The sequence below is a fragment of the Staurois parvus genome, unplaced genomic scaffold, assembly GCF_062004578.1.
Source record: "Staurois parvus isolate SC_StPar_1 unplaced genomic scaffold, SC_StPar_1.0 ptg000272l, whole genome shotgun sequence".
Lineage (NCBI taxonomy): Eukaryota > Metazoa > Chordata > Amphibia > Anura > Ranidae > Staurois > Staurois parvus.
In genome coordinates this window covers 2390582-2416923 of record NW_028318068.1, presented here as the reverse complement: position 1 = coordinate 2416923, position 26342 = coordinate 2390582, and the positions used below count along the sequence as shown (strand labels likewise).

At 40.8% G+C, this 26342-nt stretch overlaps 1 protein-coding gene and 1 long non-coding RNA gene across 3 annotated transcripts in view; one reads left to right on the top strand and one right to left on the bottom strand.

The window, feature by feature from the left end:
* MYO5B (myosin VB) overlaps positions 1-26342 on the bottom strand; it is a 424200-nt gene that overhangs the window by 54618 nt on the left and 343240 nt on the right. For both annotated transcript variants that reach the window (XM_089681603.1, XM_089681604.1), the window contains exons 22-24: positions 22656-22892; positions 16121-16205; positions 8335-8483 (exon numbers count right to left, since the gene is read on the bottom strand). In XM_089681603.1, coding sequence (XP_089537729.1) covers positions 8335-8483; positions 16121-16205; positions 22656-22892 — 471 coding nt within the window. The remainder of the gene's footprint in view (positions 1-8334; positions 8484-16120; positions 16206-22655; positions 22893-26342) is intronic.
* LOC149459138 (uncharacterized) lies at positions 173-4329 on the top strand. Its single transcript, XR_016313338.1, has 2 exons — positions 173-411; positions 4155-4329. It is a non-coding gene; the product is annotated as an uncharacterized LOC149459138 (long non-coding RNA).

Genomic DNA, 26342 nt, shown 5'->3' with positions numbered 1-26342 from the left:
TTCTAATTTTATGCAACGTTATTATTAAATCATCTTTTTGAGTTTATACAAGCAGTTGAAGGACTTTCTATCTGAACATTTCTCACCAATACAAGTTAATAAAATATCGAGTCAATACGATATTTTACAGTGGCGAGCCTCCAGTTCGATTAGTTTCCGCCGATCGCTTATTTTTGACTTTTTTCTCTTTCATCTTGATGAGAGGGAAGCTGTTTGCAAATTCAGCAAACTATGAAATCAAGCTTTCAGGAGAAGTAAAGTCTGCAACAGATGAATCGTCGGCATAATCGAGAACCTAAATGCAGAATTGGTGAGAATTTTGCGCAATTGCAAGAAACGCTGTTCCTTGGTGATGTCATTTCCCGCCAAGAGAGAAAAGACGCGTTATGTAAAGAAAGACCTTCTTAATCGGTAAGTAATGGATTTTATTGATGAATTATCTAGAGAGAGTAAGTTAGAATTCAAGAATCTGTCTACATTTGTTAAAGATAATGAACTTTGGCGGTACATGTATAATGAGTGCTTACAGGCTAATATTAAGATAGAAAAATCTAAGTTTTCCTTTAAGAAACTGAGCAAACAAGTTAGAAATGTAATGAAGTTAGTTCATGTTTTTAACGCCATGATTTTTGATGTTCCTAAGACTGCTACATGTGTAATGAAGCAAGATCAGAGCAGTGTATGTGCTAATTGCCAGATTTTGACTGAGCAAATAGATGATATGCAAAGCGCAATTCAAACAAAAGACATTCAGTTATCTGACCTGCAGAATGATGTAAAAAGAATTTGTGTGAATACTAAGGCAGAGAAACAAAAATCTTTTGTTCCAGAGATCCAGTCTATAGAAGGAGATCCTACTAATCAGGAAGAAATGTGTAAGAGAAAATTAAGGGATAAAGCTGCAAAACTTAATCTTAAAATCCTTGATCAGCTCATGAAAATTTTGAAGGATATGCCAGCCTATGATATGGACGCCGATGCTTTCTATAACATGGAGGTTTATGAAAATTTTTGTAATAATTTTTGTTTAAATCAGGAGCAAAGAAATTTTCTATTCTGTTTATGGCTCCCCAGCGTTATGGCATGTAGATTAATCAAAACGCCATATATTGAGGATGATGAGGAAGTGCATAGCAATGCATCAGACCGACTGCGTCAATTATTAATATTTACTACTGGACAGGAAATTCCTTCTTTGGAAATCTTAGACTCCTTAAGAGCTACGATTAATGATGATCCTTTTGAATTTAAAAATAGATTTTCTAAAGTATACAAAATGATATTTAATTTAGACAATGAGACTCCTTCTATGGTAAATGCTTTTGTTAAAAAATTCAAGTATCTTGATCCAGCATCTGTTATTATTGCTACTGGAAAAAATGATTTAGATCACGCAGCCAAAGTTATTGATACATTTAGAAGGCTTAAATTAAACAATCAGAAGAAGGAAAGTTTAATTGTTCAAAATGGAGAAGAGAGAGAGACCATGTGCTTAGCCACACCCAGTTATGATGATGAACACGTCACAGGCAGGACGAGAGTCTCAGAGCAGACAGGAAATACTATTTGTTTCTATTGTAAACGATTTGGTCATTTGAAAAGAGATTGTATTCATTATAAATTAGATTTACAAAGAAAAGCTTTGGAATTAGAAGATCAAAATATAATTTCTGAACAATCTGCTCCTCCATGTTCCAACAATAGTCTGTCTGAGTTGCCTTATGCCTCAGAAGTTAAAAAGATCAGTTCACTGAGAGTTAACAACAGCTTAAACAATATGGTAAACAGTGCTGTTGTCATTAACAGGAATGGTTTATTGCCATTGCCAAAATTTAAATCAGGATCAAATCGAGATTCTTCTTCTTTACTGTTGGAATATGTTGCTCCAAATTTATTGGATGAAAGTGGAAGGCCCAAATCAACATCAATTGATTCTTCCATGTACTGTAATGTTGGAAGTATTTGTACAGCAACTGCTGACATGTCTTCAGATCATAAATGGCCACATACAGGAACCAATCTTGAATTGGAACAATTGGTTATATCACATAAGGATCTTTGGAGTCAAAGCAAAAATGATGTAGGTTTGTTTACAAATTTTGAAGTTGACATTGAAGGTAGAGACCCTAAGCCTCAACCTCAATACAAATTGCCATTAGAATCACTTCATCCAATTTCTTCCATTGTAGATGAGTTTTTACAGCAAGGAATTTTAAAGAAAGTACAATCTGTGGTGAATAATTGTATTTGGCCTATCAAAGCTGATAATTCATATTCTTTATCAGTTGACTTCAGGACATTGAACAAATGCATCACAAATAACAAATCTATTGTTCCGGATTGTAACATAATGTCACATCTGGATGCCAAGGCCAAAATATTCTCAGTACTTGAAATCGCCAATAGCCATTTGTCAGTACCCTTAGCTAAGAGTTGTCAATATAAACTTGCCTTTAGCTTCAACAAAGAAACTTATACATTCACAAGATTAGCCCCAGGCTTAGATTTAAGTGATGGCATTGTTCATGAGTATTTGGGAGAAATATTATCTAAATTCTCTAGGCCAGAATGTATTGTCCAGCATGTAGACAAGCTTCTCTTGTCTACACAAAATATAACTGAACATATCACTCTTTTGTCTGAAATATTTACGTTGTTACAAACAGCAGGATTGAAATTGAATACAGAGAAAGTTCAGTTGATGAAAAGACAGGTGGAATTCCTTCATATGCAAATTAGTCATGGACAGAGACAGTTGTTGCAAGAAAAAGTTAGAACTATTTCTGCTTATCCAATTCCAACAAACCGCAAGGCTTTGCGTCAGTTTTTGAGTGAAGTAAATCATTGTAAAGATTTTATACCCAATTTTGCAGAGAAGTCTAGATCATTATTTGATCGTTTGAGACAAAAAGATGGAGTATTTGATCAATGGGATCAAACTGAGAAAGAAGCTTTTGAACTATTGAAATGGGATTTGCAGAATGCTACTACATTAAATACTGTTGAGTTTTGTAGTAAAATTCCTTTTGTTTTAGAAACCAATGTTTCCAATAATGCAATCTCAGCAACTTTGTCACAATTAAAAGAAGGTAATCAGAAAATAATAGGTTTCTTCTCAAGAACTTTGACAAATATGGAGAAACACTTTGATGCACATATGAAAAAATTGTTAAGTGTTTTCTTTGCAGTCAAAGTAACAGAAAACATTGTGAGGTCTAATCAGATCATATTACAGACACCTGATTCATCACTGAAACTCCTAGAGGAAGATGGTTCAACAGAAAATTATCGTGAAAATTATCCTATATGGTACAAAACACTGTCTTCCAAACACATTCAGATAGATGTAACAAAAAGACCTTTTCAGGAAAACATACCAACACATATTTGTACAGCTGTAGGTGAGAAGTTTGTACCTCATGTTTTCAACATAGGAACTGAGAAAAGTTTGAAACCAGTATGTATTACTGCAGATCAGTCTTACACTACAAGAAGTAAGTCAACACAAAAAACAGCTACGCATATTTCCAATTTTATAGAGATAAGATCAAAGGCATGATCCTTTGTCATCTCTGGGTTGATACAAAACTTTTCTTTGGTTTTGAAACCAAGGTTTTGAATCATGACCAATAATGGAGATGTAGCGTCCTGTTATATTTATTTTTGTTTATTTCAGGTACTTATATAGCGTTGTGAATTTATGTAGTGCTTTTTACATATATAGTACATTCACATAAGTTCCTAACCCTCAAGAGGTGTATAATCTGAGGTCCCTAATTCACAGTCATACATATACATACTAGGGCTAATTTAGATAGGAGCAATTCTCCTACCCACATGACTTTGGAGTGTGGAAGGAAACCGGAGTACCCGAAGGAAACCCACACAAGCACAGGGAGAACATACAAACTCCAGGCAGGTGATGCCATGGTTGGGATTTGCATCAGCAACCCTAGTGTTGTTAGGCGGAAGTGCCTGCATTCTAAAATAGAACACTACAAGTCAATAAGAAGTGTTATAATGAAAATATGTCTTCCATGTCATGACTAGAAATGTTTGTGATTGTGATATGTAATGTTAACAGATAAATGTAAGAGGATTAATCCATGTAAAATTATCAATGCCAAAATAATGATACTGCATTTCTGTTACAGGAAATGACCTAAGAGTAACTGTTAAAGGAAGAAAACTCAAATATTTCTAAACCTTTCAGATGATAATACATTTTCCAAGAAGGAAATTTATTCTGGAAGAAGCTTTGCAACAAGAATTTCATTCATCATTGTTTTTGTTGTTCTTTTTATGTTCAATAAAGTTATTTTAACTTTACAGAGCGCTAGAAGAAGACAAGACATCTCAAGGCATCTCATAGAGGAAGAACTTATAAAACAATTGACTTTTGACTACTGATGAAATAATTCATTCATCATCAGATATATTGGTTTTTTTTGTGTGTACATTTTATTTTGACATATGTTTACTATATCAAGATGAGATCAGTTTTCACATGAACATTTGCAATCACACACTATGTATTTTCAGAAGTGAAAGGGTTAAACTTTTGTTACAACAGAGTCACTCTTAGTTAGAACATCTGTTGTTAATTAAGCTAGGGATAAGTTTTTCTAAGGTACATATAGAAAAACTTAGGCAAGCTTTACATTGTTATATGTATGTTTTAAAAAAAAATCATTTGATATACATGTATGGATTGAAGTTAGAGAACATATGTTATGTTTAAATGTCAATAAGGTAATTTGAAAAATGTATGGATTTAGAACTGTGTGCTACACACATTTTGGAGGGAAAATATGAAACATCTATTTTTTAAGTGCCATATTTTAAAGTATTGTACTATAATGTTACAGTTATACATTTATTAAGGGGATGAATTATTTGGTAAAAGGAAAATAATAAGGGTAAAAATATTTATATGTGATACATAACAAAAGGTTTATCAAAGAATTTGTTTTCCCATTATAGAATCAAATTAAAGATATGTGCAGATCAATTATCTTAAGATCCAAAAAAGCATGAATGGATACGAAAGTGACGAGAATGTGTATAAATGGATTAAGATAAGGAAAATGATTAAGATTCGATAAAATCGATCATTTTGAGAGGGAAATGTTAGAAGCTTTCCTTAACCTAATACCTAATATCTTCTTATTAACAGTACTAACATAAGTATGAATGAGTTGGATCTTAATAGAATAATTGAGTTATTATATTTATATTTGTTCTAGATTGGGAAAAGTGAGTAATTAGACTTCAGAGTCTGTGAACATATATCTTGGGTTTTTCCTTTACATTCAAGCCACATATGAGAGCAAATAGCTATACCTTCCCCCATCCTCCCCCATCTATGTAAGAGATAAAGTTACACTCAGACTTTGAGAGAAGCAATTATCTTAGTAGGACTACAAGAGAATACCAACCCACTTTTAGGTTGGTGGGGGCTGGATTGCTCTTAAGAGTAGAACAAAGTTTTGAGTCTCTCTCACTCTATAGCAGCCTTGATGCGACAGACATACACACACACATACACACACATATACATATATACAATCTTATTATCAAGAACTTACCTATATTTTTTGGACATTATTTAAACATTCTGTATGCCAATATTTTATTTCTAATTTTATGCAACGTTATTATTAAATCATCTTTTTGAGTTTATACAAGCAGTTGAAGGACTTTCTATCTGAACATTTCTCACCAATACAAGTTAATAAAATATCGAGTCAATACGATATTTTACAAAAAACACTTCTAGTAGAGAGGAAACGGGTCTACAGGTTTTTTTTGGGGTTTTTTTTTTTGCGATTTGTGTCTCAGTGACACTCATGTCTCTAGTTTCTTGTCCCGGTGTCATAGGGGCAGGAAGTGAGGGGAATCTCCAAAATAGGGTTGCCAACAGTAGGAAAAACTTGACCGAGTTTCTAATATGTCTCCAATCTATTCATAACTAAAATGTTTTGGCTGGAGTTTAACCCTTTCCAGCCAGCAGGAGGTGGCCCTTAAAGAGGTTGTAACGCTGGAGCCAATACATGGACCTCCCAATCATGTCTCATTGTGGTTGGCTGCCACAGTGACCACATGATCGAAAGCCTGTCCACTGGCTCCCGAGTGTAAACACTGTCCAGAAGCTGTCGGGGAAAACATGGTCACTGTGCTGGGGGCACTGGGCAGTGAGTTCAATCCCTCTTGTATTGAACTGTATTGTCTCCTGTTATATTGTAAAGCGCTGAGCAAACTGTTGGTGCTCTATAAATCCTGTGTAATAATAATATTAGGGACAATTTAGACAGGAGCAAATTAACCTACCAGCATGTCTTTGGAGTGTGGGAGGAAACTGGAGTACCCAGAGGAAACCCATGCAGACACAGGGAGAACATGCAAACTCCAGGCAGGTGGTGAGGTGGTGCTGTGGTTGGGATTCCAACCAATGACCCTAGTACTGCCAGGCAGAAGTGCTAACCACTTAGCCACTGTGCTGCCCATATCTGTCTGCTCATACCAGTAGGAAGTTAGTGAATGACATGTGTAGTATATTGTGTGTAATATATATTGAAGACATTGAAACACATACTGACAGGCCAGTGATAAGACCACTTTACACACCAAAAGGACACCTTACTATGTTAATGTATGCAGGAAGTAATTACCTTCCCTTTGTTGTGTTGGGTTAACCTGTTTTGGGTAAATATATGGAGAGTCAGGGGAAGTTTCTAGGTCTAGACACATAAGATCAAACATGCTACTAAAAGTGGCCAATCAGACTGCTTGCCATTGTACTGAATGGGGAAAATGTGTATATTAACACAGGACACAGAACACAGGATGGAATACAAAGATGGCAGAGCATAAGGGAGTATATTTGGGATAGAGCACAGGTCAGGATACATGGGACAGAATACAGGTTGCATGGAAGCTACCTAGTTGCATATTATAGATTGGACATATGCTGGATGGTGTAGTATCTCTATGCTTGATATGAGGTATCTGGAATAGGACTTTGAGAGCTGTTGTTCGTTGTAACATTTACAAGTATTCAACTGAATTTCTGTCATCTGTAACAAATATCTTTATCCGAATAAATGCATCTCTCTGGAAAAGGACTATTGGTTGCTGCGGGAATAGTATATATATATATAAATACACCCTGGTCATCCGGAGAAGGGCTGGATCTCCATGCTTGATATGAAGCATCATTATTTTAAGACAACAACATGCAGACTCAATGAACCACTAGAGCACTCATCAGTCCCCTGGTAGTTCAATGAGAACTACAAGCCATCAGCTGCAAACACTGTCGGTACTTGCAAGTCATTCATTCACAGAACTCTGTGAATGAATGACACAGCCATGTGGGCAGAGTCCTGCATGGCCGCGTTCCTTTCAAATTGTGACAGTGGGTGTGGGCAGAAGATCCCTGGCCCGCTGTTGCAATGAGAAGGGGGATCGGGGAGATTCTCCAGGAGCTGGAACATGTTACATGCTCCCAAAAGGTGAACTAATGCTGGCCGTACATAGATTTTTCTCCAAAAATTTTTGTTTTAAGAACGTTCATTCAATTTTCTAATTGTTAGTGGGGTCAAATCGACTTTCCCTTTTGACCACAGTAATGGGAAAATTTGAAGGAGCAGAACAGAGAACTTTTCTCGATCTAATGCATTTTCGGACAGTGTATGTGGTTTTCATTCAGAAATTAGATTCATTTCAAAATTGCAGCAAGCAAAAGCAAGTGAAATTTGTTTGACAATTTATACGTGTATGGCCAGCATTAGCCTTTAAGGCTGCTTTCACACCAATGCGGTGCAGTATGACTGCACTATAGGAGCAGTGCAGTGTACCTGCGGGCTTGGTGAGGGTTAGCTCCCATAGCATTCTATTATGGGCAGCACAGTGGCTAAATGGTTAGCACTTCCACCTGGCAGTACTAGGTTTGTTGGTTTGAATCCCAACCACGGCACCACCTGCCTGGAGTTTGCATGTTCTCCCTGTGTCTGCGTGGGTTTCCTCCGGGTACTCCGGTTTCCTCTCACACTCCGAAGACATGCTGGTAGGTGAATTGGATCCTGTCTAAATTTACCCTAGTATGTGTATGTATGAATGTGAGTTAGGGACCTTAGATTGTACCCTTGAGGGTTAGGGACTGATATGAATGTACAATTATTATGTAAAGCGCTGCGTAAATTGATGGCGCTATATAAGTACCTGAAATAAATATGAATAAATAATGCCCCACGGGGTTGGTGTCCTATCCTCCGCTGTGCGGTCAAATCACATTCAGTGTGAAAGCAGCTTTACTGACAAGACACAGCTCACCTTGATAAGTGTGACCTCCTCCCGTAAGTTGTCATATCTCTGCTCTAGACGGGTATACTCCTTCACCAGATTTTGATGGCGGGCTCGCTCTTCCTCTAGGTCCTTCTGGATCTGCAAGTTTTCCTTCACTGCGCTCTGCGTAAATTCATCTTAAAATAAAAAAAAAAGACCAAACAATGACATCCACACCATCTAGAACAATCTAACAATCAGTTGGCCACCCCCGGACGAAGGCAGGCAGAAAAGGCACAAAGTACAAATAATTGGGAATATTTTACTATCATCTGGCAAACAGTTAGAAGCTTCCCTGCGCCCGCTCAAAGCGCGTCTCAGATCCGGCAGAGATTGGGGCTGGTTTGAAGTAGCGAACACTCATGTTAATTTTCTTGCAAAGGTATGCAAAAATATCCCGGGCACATTTCTTCAGATCAGATGCTTGAGCTAACATCAAAAAATTATATTCCAAAATCAAAGATGTATAATATATAAATACAGGGATAACCAAGCCTGAGACGGCATTAGCATGGGATAAGCGTCTGATTCACAAGCTGCGTGTGGCTTTGTAAAAGCTCTCCAGAATATACGTCTTGGAGGAACATACTTTGTTCTCTCCGCCTCGGGCACTGATGTGAGCGGCATAACTGCAGGAGAAAATGAGATTACACAGTCACACTTTGCAAAGAATCCGGTTAAATCAAGCAAACTTTTTCATTCCCATTTTGTGTTAATAAGTAGCCAGCGATCTTACTGAACTATGTGGGGAAAACAGAAAACAGGAAAAAAAATATTCTGAACCAATGGACTGCAGACATAGTACAGGAGATGACCAGAGACTGCGGACACAGTACAGGAGATGACCAGAGACTGCGGACACAGTACAGGAGATGACCAGAGACTGCGGACACAGTACAGGAGATGACCAGAGACTGCGGACACAGTACAGGAGATGACCAGAGAATGCAGACATAGTACAGGAGATGACCAGAGACTGCGGACACAGTACAGGAGATGACCAGAGACTGTGGACACAGTACAGGAGATGACCAGAGACTGCGGACACAGTACAGGAGATGACCAGAGACTGCGGACACAGTACAGGAGATGACCAGAGACTGCGGACACAGTACAGGAGATGACCAGAGACTGCAGACATGGTACAGGGAATGACCAGAGACTGCGGACACAGTACAGGGGATGACCAGAGACTGCAGACAGTACAGGGATGACCAGAGACTGCAGACACAGTACAGGGAATGACCAGAGACTGCGGACACAGTACAGGGGATGACCAGAGACTGCGGACACAGTACAGGAGATGACCAGAGACTGCAGACATAGTGCAGGAGATGACCAGAGACTGCAGACATAGTACAGGAGATGACCAGAGACTGCAGACATAGTACAGGAGATGACCAGAGACTGCGGACACAGTACAGGAGATGACCAGAGACTGCGGACATAGTACAGGAGATGACCAGAGACTGCGGACACAGTACAGGAGATGACCAGAGACTGCGGACACAGTACAGGAGATGACCAGAGACTGCGGACATAGTACAGGACATGACCAGAGACTGCGGGCGTACTACAGGAGACGACCAGAGACTGCGGACATAGTACAGGAGATGACCAGAGACTGCGGACACAGTACAGGAGATGACCAGAGACTGCAGACATAGTGCAGGAGATGACCAGAGACTGCAGACATAGTACAGGAGATGACCAGAGACTGCAGACATAGTACAGGAGATGACCAGAGACTGTGGACAGTACAGGAGATGACTGCTGACCTTTGGGGAGGGGGGGGAGCGGGTACCTGAATTTGACAGGTACCCGCTCTTACTTCCGCGGAGTTGTTCTTTGGTTAGTGTCAGCTCTGCAGCAGGACCTTACCTGTTCCTCTATCCAGCGGCGCGCTGTCTTCCCGGCTTCTGTAGTGTGGGCGTTCGGCTTGACGGCCGGGTGCCCAGTGCGCATGAGCGAGAAGCGCTGCGCTTTGTGATTGGTCCGGAGGTTTCTGGGATCTGTCATGTTTTCCCAGGTGCCGCCTTACCACTCACAAAGCGCACCGCTTCTTGCGCATGCACACTGGGCACCCGGCTGTCAAGCCGAACGCCCACACTACAGAAGCCGGGAAGACAGCGCGCCGCTGGATAGAGGAACAGGTAAGATCCCGCTGCAGAGCTGAGCGGCCGGCCCGGTATTCTAACACGGCGGCGGTGGAAATACCGGACCGGCCGCTCCATATTCGCTCCATAAGACGCACTGACATTTTCCCCTCTTTTTTTGGGGGAAAAAAGTGCGTCTTATGGAGCGAAAAATACGGTATATAGCACCATCAGTTTACACAGCACTTTACATATATATTGTACATTTACATCAGTCCCTAACCCTCAAGGGGCGTACAATCTAAGGTCCCTAACTCACATTCATACATGAAAGAAAAAGTGCAGCGCTAAATAAATAAAATTAAATAACGTACACAATGATATGAGCATAAAAGTTCAAAAGGCGACTATAAATGTTCGTTGAAATAATGTGATAAGAATTCTGATCTCCTTAGGAGGAGCCAATAACGTTGTGACGTCATGCCGCTGGAGCAATGTGGAGCTCCGGTGGCCATCTTTGACTGTGGACGGTCAGTCCCATTTACATGCATTGCACTCAGCGATTTTCTCTGTGTTACCTGTACTGATTCACCTGGAATTTTGATGCTTTTATCTGGATGCTTTACTTTATCTAATTAAACCATTAAATTACTACACTACGGAGATTCTTCTACTTTAACTCCCCTGGGAAGTATTAATTCACAGACTACACAGCTTCCAGACTCCAGAGAGGAAGCCTCCTGTTATACCTGTGGAGCTGCACCCATCCATCCCTTAAAGGGGACTCTGGCACCCTTTTTTTGATCCGCATCAGAAGTCCCAGGATCCATACACCTGGCGAGGAATCTCCCCAGCTCTGCCCCCATTTGGATGACCTGTGATGACATCAGGAGTTTATATATATTTATGCGCATTTAAATATGCATTCTGGTGAGTGCGCATTTTTTTCTACACCTTATCACACTAACACCGAACTCAGGAAAATCGCGGAATTCTTATAATCACATTATTTCAACGAACATTTAGAGTCACCTTTTGAACTTTTATTCTCATATCATTATATGTACCTTATTTCATTTTAGTGATTTAGTGCTGCACTTTTTCTTTCATTTTGGTTATTGGAGGTTTTATTGGTTACCTTTAGTGCTTAGCGGCTGACATTTTTTGATGTGCGCTCGCAATTATATACTATTTATCACATTCATACATACACATACTAGGGACAATTTAGACAGGATCCAATTAACCTACCAGCATGTCTTTGGAGTGTGGGAGGAAACCCACGCAGGCACAGGGAGAACATGCAAACTCCAGGCAGGTGGTGCCATGGTTGGGATTTGAACCAACAACCCGAGTACTGCCAGGCAGAAGTGCTGACCATTTAGCCACAGTGCTGTGCTGTATAGGATCTACCAAGCAGGGCCCTCTGATTTCTCCTGTACTCATGTGTATTGGAATTGTACTGTCTGCCCTTACGTAGTAAAGCGCTGCATAGACTGTTGGCGCTATATATATGTATAATACCAATACTACGGTATCCATTAAGTAAGCTGTAACACAGAAGGCCAGCGATGGGTAACTTGATTTTATGGAATTCACATAAAGCCCTCTACATCTTCAAAGAACCAAAACTTTACATTTAAGGCAGAATTCCAGGTACAAAAACTCTCATTGATATATAATTCTCAATAATCATAAAGTATATACTTTTTGTGCACCGAAGGCCTTTGCAAACCCAGATACTACCTTGTAAAAGTAGCAGTACTACCTAGTAAAAGTAGCAGTAATACCTTGTAAACGTAGCAGTACTACCATGTAAAATTAGCAGTACTACCATGTAAAAGTAGCAGTACTACCATGTAAAAGTAGCAGTACTACCATGTAAAAGTAGCAGTACTACCATGTAAAAGTAGCAGTACTACCATGTAAAAGTAGCAGTACTACCTTGTAAAAGTAGCAGTACTACCATGTAAAAGTAGCAGTACTACCTTGTAAAAGTAGCAGTACTACCTTGTAAAAGTAGCAGTACTACCATGTAAAAGTAGCAGTACTACCTTGTAAAAGTAGCAGTACTACCTTGTAAAAGTAGCAGTACTACCATGTAAAAGTAGCAGTACTACCATGTAAAAATAGCAGTGCTACCATGTAAATTTAGCAGTACTACCATGTAAAAGTAGCAGTACTACCTTGTAAAATTAGCAGTACTACCATGTAAAAATAGCAGTGCTACCATGTAAATTTAGCAGTACTACCATGTAAACGTTGCAGTACTACCTTGTAAAAGTAGCAGTACTACCATATAAAAGTAGCAGTACTACCATGTAAAAGTAGCAGTACTACCATGTAAAAGTAGCAGTACTACCATGTAAAAGTAGCAGAACTACCATGTAAAAGTAGCAGTACTACCATGTAAAAGTAGCAGTACTACCATGTAAAAGTAGCAGTACTACCATGTAAAAGTAGCAGAACTACCATGTAAAAGTAGCAGTACTACCTTGTAAAAGTAGCAGTACTACCATGTAAAAGTAGCCTGTGCAGAATAGAGCTGTGGGAGGAGCCTAGAAGGCTCCACCCACTACATGCCACCTGCAAAAACTACAGGAGGGGTGGAGACAAGACCAGTCACTCTGCACAAGGAGAGGGAGCAGCAGTGAGCGGTCTTCATTACAGGAAGCTCCTTCACACTGCACAGATCTGGAATACATACATAAAGTACACCAACATTCAAGCAATACACGACTCTTGTATGTAGACCACATTTGCTTTTCCCGAAGTTCAGTTTTAATCAACTATGAAAGAAACAAGGAAGCTGATAGGTGCGGTCTTTTACAGCACTTTGCAGTGCCAAACAATAGTTGTGTTTTGCACCTCCATGTTGCAGTGCAAGTCTATGAATCAGTTAATTTAAGCCCGCAGGCTACAATTTGTCCGGTTCAGCAGGAACCGGCCAACTTGCGGTCCATGTGTACAGCTGCCTGTTCAAGAGAAGACAATCTAATGACTGGCTTCTGTCAAATGGTCATGCTGGAAAACCAGCATTCAATCAGCATTTGCAGCCAATGGCTGCAAGAGTTGATCAGTGTATTCTGATGGGGGAAGGAGTGGATTCCCTGTGTCAGAAGAAAACAGAGCAGAAAGAGAGAACTCTGCATGAACATTGCTTGTGTTGATGAGGGGATCTGTCAGTTTTTGTGGCCTTGCATTCGACCGTTTGACTGACTTCTATTGAGCAGGAACGGCCACACATGGATCAACATTCAGCCGGTCTCTGCTGAACCGCCTGGAATTTGATCTATGGCCAGTTTTACTGAAACGAATGCATCTCTGCGTGGCTGATATCCATTCTCAGCACTTGTATTTTTTTTAATAATGAGTTTGTTAAGGGCCAGTTTACTCTGGTGATCTGCAAATTTCAACATTTAAAAAAAAAGAAACAAAAAAGGAAGAGAAAAAAATGTAAGCTTTAAGAATTAAAGTGCAATAAACTCAAATATAAAAGTAGGAAAGTGTCTAGGCTCACAGAAAGGTTCATCGGTTGGGGGGATATTGAGGAATATTATATTCATTATTTTATTTTTATTCAAATAGACAGGGTTTCCTTAAACAGAAAATAATAAAAGCACATTTTTTTTACCAGTAACAAATTATAATATTTTTTTTTTTTAGGAGCCTGGAAAACATTGTGCTGGTGCCATGCATGACTCCTGCAGACTGTCAGTGTATTTGTCTCCTCGTACCTCATACGGGCAGGCAGTTTTACACTGAGAGGAAGAATCAATGAACTACCACAGCGCTTAACAGCACCATGGTAGTTCATTGAGAACTACAAGCTGACAGCCGCAAAGGCTGTCAGGACTCGTAGTTTCCTATTCAGAGAACTCTGTGAATGAATGACATGATTGAGCATAGCACCTGCATGGCTGTTATATTTAAATTGTGACTGCTAGCAGGGGGAGAATATCCCCCACTAGTTGTCACAACTGGGGATGGGGGGGGGGGGCTGTAGGACTTCTCCCGAGCTTCTCCCATCCTATGGAACTCCCTACCCCAATCTGTCCGGCTGTCTCCTAATCTATCCACCTTTAAACGATTCCTGAAATCCTCTCTCTTTAAAGAAGTCTATCCTGCTTCTACCTAGTAAACTGCCATTTATTTCCTCCATCCGCTCATCCCCCCCACAGCTATTACCTTTTGTATCACTCAACCCTTCCTAATAGATTGTAAGCTCTGACGAGCCGGGCCCTCTGTTTCCTCTTGTACCAAATTGTATTGTACCTGTAATGTCTGCCTTCATTTTGTAATGCCTTTCACCTTACTAACCGTTCTGTTCTGTATCTGCCACCCCCCTCTGCCAATCCCTCCACTGGCTTCCAATTGCCCAATGGATAAAATTCAAAACACTAACACTGACGTATAAAGCCGTTCATAACTCTGCCCCAAATTACATCACTGACCTTGTCTCTAAATATCACCCAAACCGTACTCTCCGCTCCTCGCAGGACCTCCTACTCTCTAGCTCCCTTGTCTCCTCCCATGCTCGTCTCCAAGATTTCTTCAGGGCTTCTCCCATCCTCTGGAACTCCCTACCCCAATCTATCAGACTATCGCCTACTCTGCTCACTTTTAGGCACACTCTGAAAACCCATCTCTTCAGGGAAGCCTATCCCGACCCCAGCTAATACTGGAATCCTCTTCTCTTCCAACCACTCCATCCCCCACAGCTAATTACCTTTTGTACCACTATCCCCTCCCTCCTAGATTGTAAGCTCCCAGGATCAGGGCCCTCTAATCCCTCTTGTATTGAACTGTATTGTTGCTGTATTGTCTCCCTCCATAATGTAAAGCGCTGAGCAAACTGTCGGCACTATATAAATCCTGTATAATAATAATAATAATAATAATAAAATGTTACAAAAGGTGAACTGATCCTTTAAGGAAATACTTGTGGTATATTCTTCTCCCACAGTAAATCAAAGAGGAATTCTCCTGCGCTCTAGGACTCAGACAGGTGGCGAATAGATGGAACCAGGCCTGGAGAAATCGTTCACCAATGCATAAAGGGCTGTGTGGCTCTGATGAAGAAGGGACTCCCTTCGAAACGCGTCAGCTATACTGAACACCCATTCCCTTGATGGGATTCACGCCATCTTCAAGTCCCTGTGAGGACTTACATGCCTGATTTCATTCGCTGTTTGTGAGTATATTTTTTACAATTAATAAATTTTGGTTACTGAGGTAATGCGCAAGGTTGGTGCGCTTCTCGTTTTCATTATATTCTTCTCCCACGCCATACTGGAATTGACTTAAAATACTGTATATCAGCAGCACGCCGACAAGTTAATGTCAAAGCTCTGTATTCTTGTATGATCCCATAGAGAGCGACGTTTCAGGACCATGCAGGGATCCTTCCTCCAGAGACACTGTCATCCTGTCCATGCAGGGTAAAAAGACAGTACCTCTGCAAAGGTTGTCCCAGCCTGTCCCTTTATATTTACCTTACCCTGCTACTTCCTCCATGGCAGTCATATGACAGGGAATGGCATGACCTCAGGTTGCCAACACGGCTGATTTCAGTGCCAGCCGGAGAAGGGAGCGCAGGTAAGGTGAATACATAGAGGTTGGAAGGGACTCTCTTCAAGCAGAAGCCCCGTAAATAAACACACAATCATCACACTCACCTTCAGAGCGGAGGAGGATTCGCTGATTGAGATCTTCTTTCTCTTCCTTTAAGTGACTGTTCTCATGTTCCAGTTCAACGATTCGCTGGATGAAATGATGTAAAGAAGAGAGGCATTGGTCACTTTTTAAAGAGCAGCCAACCACCTGACAGTGTTACCAGTTATAAGTGAAGATGTCAGCATGCAAAGTAGACTGCTAAAAGCCCAACTCGGGGGGGGGGGGGGGGGATTGCTAGGGTAATTCCACTTTTGTGGGGAAAAACATTAGCAAATAAAAAAATAATAATATAGCGAATATAACTGTGACTTAAGTCATATTGTAATTGAATGTTATTAAGAATGACCTTTCCTTTCAATCTGCAGTGTTGTAATTTTCTGTAAAATGCAATGCAATATGGCAACCTGGAGGTGTTTTGTACACGGAACAACCCCCAGAAGAGTTATTTCCTGCTTGTGTGATTGGCGTACTGATTTTCCCAGAAGTCTGCAGTAAAATACAAGTCAGATTTTTGGCATCCCCTGCAACAAAGATATAATTTTGGTGAAATACTCCTAAAGGGAAATTGTGTCTAAAGGGATGCATACCCTGCCAATTTCCTCATTAGAGCCCTGCAGGTGCAGCAGCTGATTGATCATTATGATACCCCTACTATTACCCCCGGTTCACATCTATGCGGCCATGCGGGCCGTGTTTTGCACGGGTACGAGAGCCCATTCATTTGAATGGACTCCCGTGCCCGTGACACACAGGGAAAGAAGTCCCTGCACTTCTTTGGAAAACGCAGCCCACAGGGGAACCTCGGTTCCCAGTATGGTTGTGTTTTCCAGTGTGGGCGGCGTGCCATTAGAATTAATGGCCCCCGTCTGCGGGTCCGCAATTCTCTGTGCAGGTGGTGCGGCTGCAAGGATTTTCATGCGGATCCGCAGCGGCACCACCCGCATAGATGTGAACCGGGGGTTAGATTCACTTTGCACATGGACACAGACAATCAGCTCTTTCAGCAGAATAACAAAAGGTAGGAATCAGCAAACAAAGTTTGTTAAACTCCCTGCAATGTCTCAGCTACTGCAATATGACTTGTTCATGTCATGCCCTATGCTCTGTTTCCCCTGGTACAATATGTGTTTGGTCCGTTGAGACTTTATGTGGCCCTGACAAACTTTAGTATTGCTTGTTTTATTGTACAATGTGATGCTTTGACATTTGCACTGTTATTCTCTGTACCTCAGTTGACATCCTACTCTACTTTTTATTGTAAGTTGTGACGGGAGTCACTTTGGTTGGGGGGCCCATAGAACACAGCTCACTTTGGAGAGGTGGGGAGACCCCTGTCTCAGCTCCCCATATCCCTCTTATGTGTAAGTCACCCTGTGCCCGTTAGGGGTACAGGGTGATCTGTCCTAGTATTGTGTAGACGTGACTGGGAGATAGGTGGGGTGGGGGTTGTGGATTGTTTGGTGTTGTGTGGCTGCATCCCATTGTTTTATTGTTTGTCTTGCTTGGGAGCAAACTATTATGGGATGTATGTGTTTATGTGTATTAGCTTAGTGGGGGGTGGGGGGGTGTCTCCAGCATCGCTCCCTCCTGATGGGACAGTCTGCTGGTGTGAAGTGTGAATACCTGTGTGTCTCTTGCTACCAAATGGAGATTGCCCCGCCCTGTGTCATTATGCAGGGAGGGGGGATTGTCCCTTGAGTGTATATATCTTGTATCTGTGTTGAAATAAACTAGACTACTTTCTGGATTACTTCAAGATTGGTGTCATCTAGTCTTGTATGGTCTGTTGTGGTGTCTGTGGTTGGTGTTCAGACAGGGAAGCGGTATCTTAACGGAAATACCAAACTGCAGTTGGGGTCGGTTCTGTTACATATGTCATTTGTACAAATAAAAGAATTACAAAAAACAAACCCTGTAATGTACACAGATCACCGAGAGGGGAATGTTTTTTCTCAACAAAAGTGGAGTTACTCTTTAATGTTGGCTAGATTGGGGAAAACTTGTGATTTTGGTGTGACTTTCTGTGACTGTATTAAAGGGCATATTCCCCAACTTCCTGTCCCTGTGATGCCCAAGCAAGAGTGGTGTGGTGGTAGTCACAGGGACGGGAAGGCACAAACAGCAATTAAACATTGCCAAAAGTTCTAACTTTTTCCTGCTCTACCAAAAATTGTTGTTTTTTTTTTTTTAACATGTTGGGGAGAATTCCGGTCCCCAGGGAAATCTTTCCAATATGATGGAAGATGGTATTAAAACCTGACAGAGGCTTTGACCTTCCTCTTCTCTATTTAAAACAATAAAAAATGATTGGCTGTATCCCCCAAAAGGGCACTGTATGTTTTGTGTATGTTGGGTGAACTCCCAACAGTCGGGGAACACTTGCTCTGAATCAGCAGAGAACATTAATCCCTTGGCGCCAGCGCCTCCTGGCCCTGTAAGGGGTTTGTGACGTCGGGAGGTGGGGCAGGGTTTAGGGTCATGTGACCGCCAGGATTGGCTGTCACTTGATCGGAGAGCTCCCCACTGCAGGCAGCAATCGGGACATTTCCGTGAGGCGGGGATGAATGTGCTGGGAACTCACGCTCTCAGCACATCCTTTGTTTACATCGGGTATGCAAATAAGAGGCCTCAAGGCCCAACTGCTGAGAGGACGCATATTTGCGCCAAGGAGTTAAAGTGATTCAATAAATGTTCAATTTTATACTTAAGCTGGCCATACATTATACAATTTTCTGTCCAATTAGATTTACCTTCAACTATGTAGTGCAAGAGCCTAGCTAATGGATACAATTGAAAGTGTTGTTTAGGTTTGACCTCATATTATATGGTTTTTGGAAAATTTAAAGCAAAATTCTCAAGAAAATTGTATAATGTATGGCCAGCCTTACCTGGTCTGTGCTATTGTTTTGCACAGAGCAGCCTGAACTTCCTCTTCTGGGGTCCCCTCACTGGCACTCTCGGCTCCTCTGCTTCTCTGTGTGCCCCCCCCCATAGCAAGCCGCTTGCTATGGGGGCACATGTGCGGGCTCAATCCCGAGCTGGGCTGTGTACGTCTATTAACACACAGCACAGCTTGGCCCCACCCCCTCCTCACAGGATTTGACTGACAGCAGCAGGAGCCAATGTCCACCACTGCTGCCTCTGCATTCTGTGTGGACAGAGAGAGACAGTGCTTTTGGGCACAGCATTAGATCCAGATCGGGCACAGATAAGTATTGGGGGGGAGGTTTGGGGGAAAGCTGATCGTAGAAGGTTTTTTTTTTTTTTTTTATGTTTTTACCTTAATGCAGAGAGTGCAATAAGGTAAAAAAGCCTTTACAACCACATTAAAACGAACCCTCATTCAAATGTGAAAGTCCCGCTCATCTCCTTCCTCCCTAAATGTTTCTTTTTTTTTTTTTTAAATTTAAATATTTATTAAATTTTTCATGTTAATACAAATACTCAAAAAGGGAAATAATTCACATACAAATAAACATTTATAACATTTCTACCTTTCCCCTGCTAAAAACTCTTTTTTTTTCCCATCCCAGCACCCCCCCTTCCCGCCCCTCATCCCCCCTCCTCCCCCTCTGCAGACTCTAGCCCATTCTAATCTCTCGAGGCTTATTAATTTTTTGCTAACATCCTAGTTCATATTTTCCTATATTTCTCTTTCAATCCTGCTCTTTCCCACTTTTCCCATCTCCTATAATAAACTCTCATCCTATCTTCCTGCATATGGTATGATCTTTCCATTCTACCTATCTGGTTTACTCTATTAATCCAGTCCTCCTCCTTCGGTACCTCAGATTTCTGCCAAAACTTGGGTATCAACCCTTTCGCCGCATTCAAGAAGTACCATACACCTGAGTCTTTATATTTATTTACAGATGTCCCCACATTGTGTAGGAGGCACGTTGTTGGGTCTAACCCTATGTCAATTTCAGTTATTTCTTCAATCAATTTGACTATTATCTTCCAAAAAACCTGGATTTTCGGACATTCCCACCATATGTGAAACACCGTGCCTATCTCTCCACATCCTCTCCAACACATATTTGACTTTTCCCCATTCATCTTATGCTCTACACTCGGTGTAATGTGCCATCGTGTCACACACTTATAATTAATCTCCACCTCTTGCATACTAACATTATCGTGTATCAATCTAAACATCTTTCTCTGTTTATCCTCATCAAACCCAACTCCCATATCTCTTTCCCATTTTGTTATAAAAATTAACTCTGTGTTTGTGTCTAATTCTGTGAGTATTCTATACACTTTTGAAATACCGTGCTTCCCATCCCTACGTGTTTCTAACAACCTTTCAAACATATTCCACTCCTGTTTTAATCTCAGGGGTTTCGGTAGATTACCAATAAAACATTTCAATTGATGATATTTCCACTCATCTATTCTAATAAAAATATCTCCCTTCTTCTCTATTAAATCTTTAAGTGATCTCAATTCCCCCTCCACCAAAACATCTCTCAGTTGGGTATCCTCCTTTCTAAACCATCTCCCTGATATCTTATTCTTTCCTGGGGGAAAGTACTCAGTGTTTGTGAGAGGCATTAATATAGAATTAAATTCCCATTTCATGTTTTTGTGTAAATTGTCCCATACCCTTAAAACATTTAAAGTGTAGATACTTGTGCTTTCTTTAATTCCTCTAAACTGTGGTGGAACCCATATCATCTGACTCAATCTAATGCCACTAAGATCATTTTCAATTGTTACCCAGCTTTTCCCCTTATGGTTAAATGTCCAGTCATATATTCTTGCTAAGACCGCTGCTTTATAGTATCTCTTGACATCTGGTAGACCCAACCCCCCCTTCTCTTTAGTCCTACTCAATGTTTCATATGCTATTCTAGGTTTTTCCCTAAATGTTTCTTAAAGGCAGTTGGCACCTTTTAATGACAGGTACCCACATCCTCAGTTCTTAGCTGCAATGATGTCAACTTCACACCCAAACCCGCCCCCGACACGGCACACATCCCAGGAGGCTGCGGGACCAGTCTCAAAGCACTGCTGTGCCTGGCGCATGGAAGGTGGGGAGCCAACTTCAAGAGTTCAGGAAGTCACAGCTGGCTCTTATATCAAAGATGGTGGCACCAAAGAGCCGAAGCCAGGCACAAAAATCAATACCAGAAAAGACAGCCGTCTGGTAAGCGTCTGTTTCTTAAAAGTATTGTAGCTTCTGACATTTATTTTTTTAAAACAAGAGTGAAGTACCTGTTCATTCCAATGTCTTATGAGTAGTTCTGCTGCTTGGTATATGCTTTCCACTTACCTTAAAGCCCAACTCCCAACTGGCCCCTCCCTCAATCATCACCCCCCCAGAGGCTCCTCACGGTATATATGTTTAGCTTAATATTTTTATATTTGCCACTTTCAGTCTTGAGGGAGGTCTCATGACACACTGGGTCTTTTTCCTCTGCATTTTCTCTGGCCCTGGGAGGTCTTTTGTTGATACAGAGAACAGAGCTGATGTGATCTAGACAGCACCATTCTCTGCTTCAATACACTATGAATGAATGGCACTGTGGTGGAACCCCCTTAACGGGGAACCACTATGTCGCCTATTCACTTACAGTATGTCCTCAGTCTTCTGGATTGAATGGTGAAGGGCATCATTCAAACAAGAAAAACGAGGGCATCTTGTGGTGAAGTAGAAGTACTGCAGGGGACAACTCCAGATCGAAGATGATTTTTGCTACCTGGGCTGCTTTCTTATTTTTAAGCCCCAATGGGGGCCCGTATTAAAAATATAGAAAAAATGTTAAGCATCACATCTCCGCTGGTTTGGACTGCTGCGTGAGCAAGGATGAAGTAAGGGTGCAACAATTCATTGGCCTGGTTAGCTTTGACTTTATAGTGTAAATACCATTCTTGAAAAAGAGGGTTTTCAAATTAAGAGCAGGGACAGGTCAATGTAATGTGCCCATTCAACCAAAGAGTTTTCTCACCCTTAGAACCTGTGACCAGGATATGGACATGGTCAGGAATTTATAGCAGGGAAGCAGAGTTTTTGAGAGGACAATTTGAACTACTTTAGTGCTTCTGCTGTGATCTTTTGAGGATAAATTACTCCACAGTGTTTGCGGCTACAGACATCAGTGAGGTCTTTTTTTAAATTTCAAACACTGACTCTGTTAAGAATATGTAAATACCTGAATATTCATAGCCTGAAAGCAGGTTCATTAAGTACTAAACCTTTTCTCAACTACTATGCCTCCATTAACCCAACCAAAACACCCCTCGAACTTGAAATCCCTTTCATAGGCCTCCTAGACACGGTTAATACTCCTCAGTATTCTGCCGTATACTAGTCTTTGGTGAGCCTGCTGTCTCCCTAGATCCAGCTTCTCTGCTTCTAGAGGTGCTCAGGTATGAGTTTGGTGAGAAAAAAAATGTATACTGGTAACGTACATTCTCGTTGGCTCTTTTTTGAGAAAGTCTCTTTAGAGTTGCTTTCACAGCACCCCCCCCAATTTTATTTGGTGTGCCTCACAGTGTGAAGAGCCATGCTAAAGGGAAAAGAAGAGATACCTGCTGTAGCTGCTGCTTCTCGCTCATATAGGAGTCCTCTACAATCTTCCTCTCATCTTTGCTCTTTTCCAGTTCAGCCCTCAGAGCCTCGATTTCCTCCTGCAGGCTGGCCAGTTGGTTCTCATCCTGCTGGTTCTGCCGTTGTCTCTCCAGCTCCTTCTGCAGCTTCTCCACCTCTGTTGAATGAGAGGTTGTCGCTGTCACTAGCTGCTCCTTCAAATCCTTGAAGTCTTTGTTCTAGAGAAAACAGACAGGGATCACTACACATCAAAGACAAGCTGAGGATTTTTATAGCAACTTTTGTAACCTGCAACTCCTCTCGCACCCCTTAGAGCATTAACACAACACCTTTACCGCTCACACCGTACATACACAATATATTGCTTTTATCAAAGCGTGGACATGCGGGATTCCTGCATCAACAGGAGTGAGACCATCTCACTGGGCTTAAAGGAAACCTGTGCTGTTGACTGGCTGTCTCCAGCTTCAAAGGTTCAACACAAGTAAGTTGGGTCAGAGTAAAGTCAGAACTTAATATGTAAATAGCTGGCTGAAGTACTTTAGGCAAGGTATTAGGCAAGACAACCAGGCAACAAATTCATTCAGGAGGAAGAGTCAGAAACTGCATATTTCTTTCAGTATATGTTAAAGTGCACCCTACTCTACCAAAAAAGCATTTGGCTTTAGGCATATTTTAGAGCAGTAATCCTCAACCAGGGCTCTGTGGAACCCTAGGATTCCTCCAGAGATTGCCAAGGGTTGATTGATCTCCTATTTGATGGTGCTTACATAGTTCCAGGGCTAACACTACTTGGCAAAACCAGCAGCAAGACCCAATTATCTTTTTTACTTGTCTCTAAGTTTGGCTGTCCAATCACCACAGTATAGGTTAAGGGTTGCATTCTTCTAACTAACATCCAATGTAAGGAACATGCTCCCCATTAACATCTGATGAATTGGGTTCCCCGAGAGCAGAAAATTATTTTAGTTTCCTCAGGGGTAAAAAGGGTCAGAAAAGCCCTTCCACATGAGGTGGGCTCGGTTGGAGTCCACTTGCTCAGTGAGGTATTTGTCCGCTGATCCCCACTAAACAGGCAGATGGCTGGTCTGTGTCTGCTCTGCTTATGCAAAACAGACACAGCCTGCTCTCCTCTATGGATGGTCAGATGTAAATAGTCCATCTGACTGCCATCTGATCCATTCTGCTAGACGGAAGGGTGTTTTTGCGGACTGGATTGGATGTAGGTGAGTATAAACCAGGGTGGATTTGATTTAAATCAAACTGATTTAAATCACGATTTAAATCACTAGTCAGTAAGGCTTGATTTAAATCCTAGTTTTCTACATAAAGACTAATTCTTGCTGGTATAACTTTAATATACAAGTAGATGAAGATTTTTAGAATAACAACTTTTCATATTAGTTTTTTTATCCCCAGTTTAATAGGTTAATCATTCATATTTGGACAATTTTTCTGTTGTACTTAGGAAGGAGAAAAATAATCATTACCTTAATATTAACAATTTAAATAGATTTATTCATCTGAAACAATAACATTCCAGCATATGTGATTTGCTTAAACATCCATGTTTGTTAACTAATTTGGCTAAACAAAATCTATATATTTTAAGAAACTTAGACTGTCAGCCCCTTCCTCCTCACACTTAGTTTCACTTTCTTCTTGTGCAGATCTATTCCACTCCAAACAATCAGAAAAATATTGTTTCTATTCTATTCACTGAACTTCTTGAAACTTAGCACTGAAGGGGTTGATTCTGTATTCAGAGGTTTGTAGAAGTTAGGATGAAGGTCTTTTTCTTAACTCTGTTCATGTTATAACATTTTTGCTGTGAAGAAGAGGCATGTGATCTCCGCTGAGTCAAATTCAGTTTTGAGAACTGCAAAAGTAAACCGAGCATCTGTGATAATATCTTGTAGGCAGAGAAACTGCCCAAAAATCTTACAAAAACCTCTGGAAGAGCATGACATTGTGAATGGATTCATGGAATTTATTTACCAAAAAAATTAAACATATACAGCCTTATTCTACATAAATAAAAAACTAATCTTTATGTCATGATGGAATAACCTTTGGATGGTAATATATTTTCCTCAAAAAGCATTTTATTCAAAAAAATCCGATTTAAATAAAAAAAATCCGATTTAAATAAAAAAAAAATCTGATTTTTTTAGATTTTTTTAAAAAAATCATTGATTTTTATCCACCCTGGTATAAACAAACACATCCGTTTACATCCACCGCTCCATAGAGGACAATGGAGGGTCCAATCGGGTCCACCTGAAAAACAGACAGGGGGACCCGTTTGGTCTTCCTGTGTGAAAGGGGCCTTATACTCACCTCTCTGGTGGGCCATGTCTTATCTCCACTCCATTTCAGTGCTACAAGGTTCTTCCAGGCTCTTCAGCATTTAGGCAGCGTTGAATGCCTGTGTGCTCCCTTCACCTGTATGCCAACCCATATATCACTACACGACTCTGCGGTCGTAAGAAAGAACCACACCATGATGGACACAGTCATCCAACACTTCTGGAAGTGTTGAATGCTGGAGAGGCTGACAGAAGCAGCAGCTCTGTAATGGAGGGGAGGTGGAAGACATGGCCCACCGGAGAAGTGAGAATAACATCATTATTATTATTATTATTATACAGGATTTATATAGCGCCAACAGTCTGCTCAGCACTTTACAATATAAAGGGAAACAATACAGCAACAATACAGATCAATACAAGAGGGTTAGGAGGGCCCTGATCCTTGGAGCTTACAATCTAAGAGGATATCTCTTTTATTGCAGGGCTGCCTCTTTGTGGAAACATGACAGGGACACTTTATTAACAATAACACAAGAAAATATATAGGAAGCCAGGGTGTAACTGAATTTATCCATGTTTTTAAAAAAATACAGATTCACTTTTGGGTCGAATAACCATTTTGCACCAAAAAAACCCATAAAAAATAGTCATTTTTCAGAGAACTGACGACCAGTATTTGTGTAACCTGCAGAACTGTTTTTAGGTAAAAAAATAAAGAGGAAACACAAAACCAAATTATAAAAGGTAATTCTGTATATTTCTGGTCTACTAATGACTGCATTGTGTTGGTGACACGCAGGAAAGCCTAGTATGAAAAGGGTTATTGTGTTCAGTTCATGCACAAAGCTCTGTCTGGGTGTAACTAGGACAGGAAGAAGGAGAAGTGTGATTGTGACATGTCTCTGCTGACAGATGACTTATGTTCCATGACTGATACAGACACCAAATACCTTTTCTCTACTCCTATTTGTTTCTGTCCGGTGAGTTTATTTCCTTTCAGGTAGACCCTCATACACTAGTATATTTTTTGGGAAAAGGAACTAAATTTAGGATAATCTAACACTGCTCATAAATGTCACAACACAATTATTTGATATATTGATCATTTGGATGAAAGAATTACATCTTTAACATACCAAAAGCTCTTAAGGGGCAATGCTTTAAAACAAACGTGGAAGAAAATCCTATTGAATTCCACCACATTGACCTTTTTCTTTGTTGCATCGAACAATTGTAACTTGATTTATTTTGAACTCTTGAAATCCAAGATTGCTTATTGCGAGGTTAGTGGCCAACAAGATTGGTGTGTAGACAGAATGCGGACTGTTTAGGCCTCAAGCACACAGTATGTTCTAA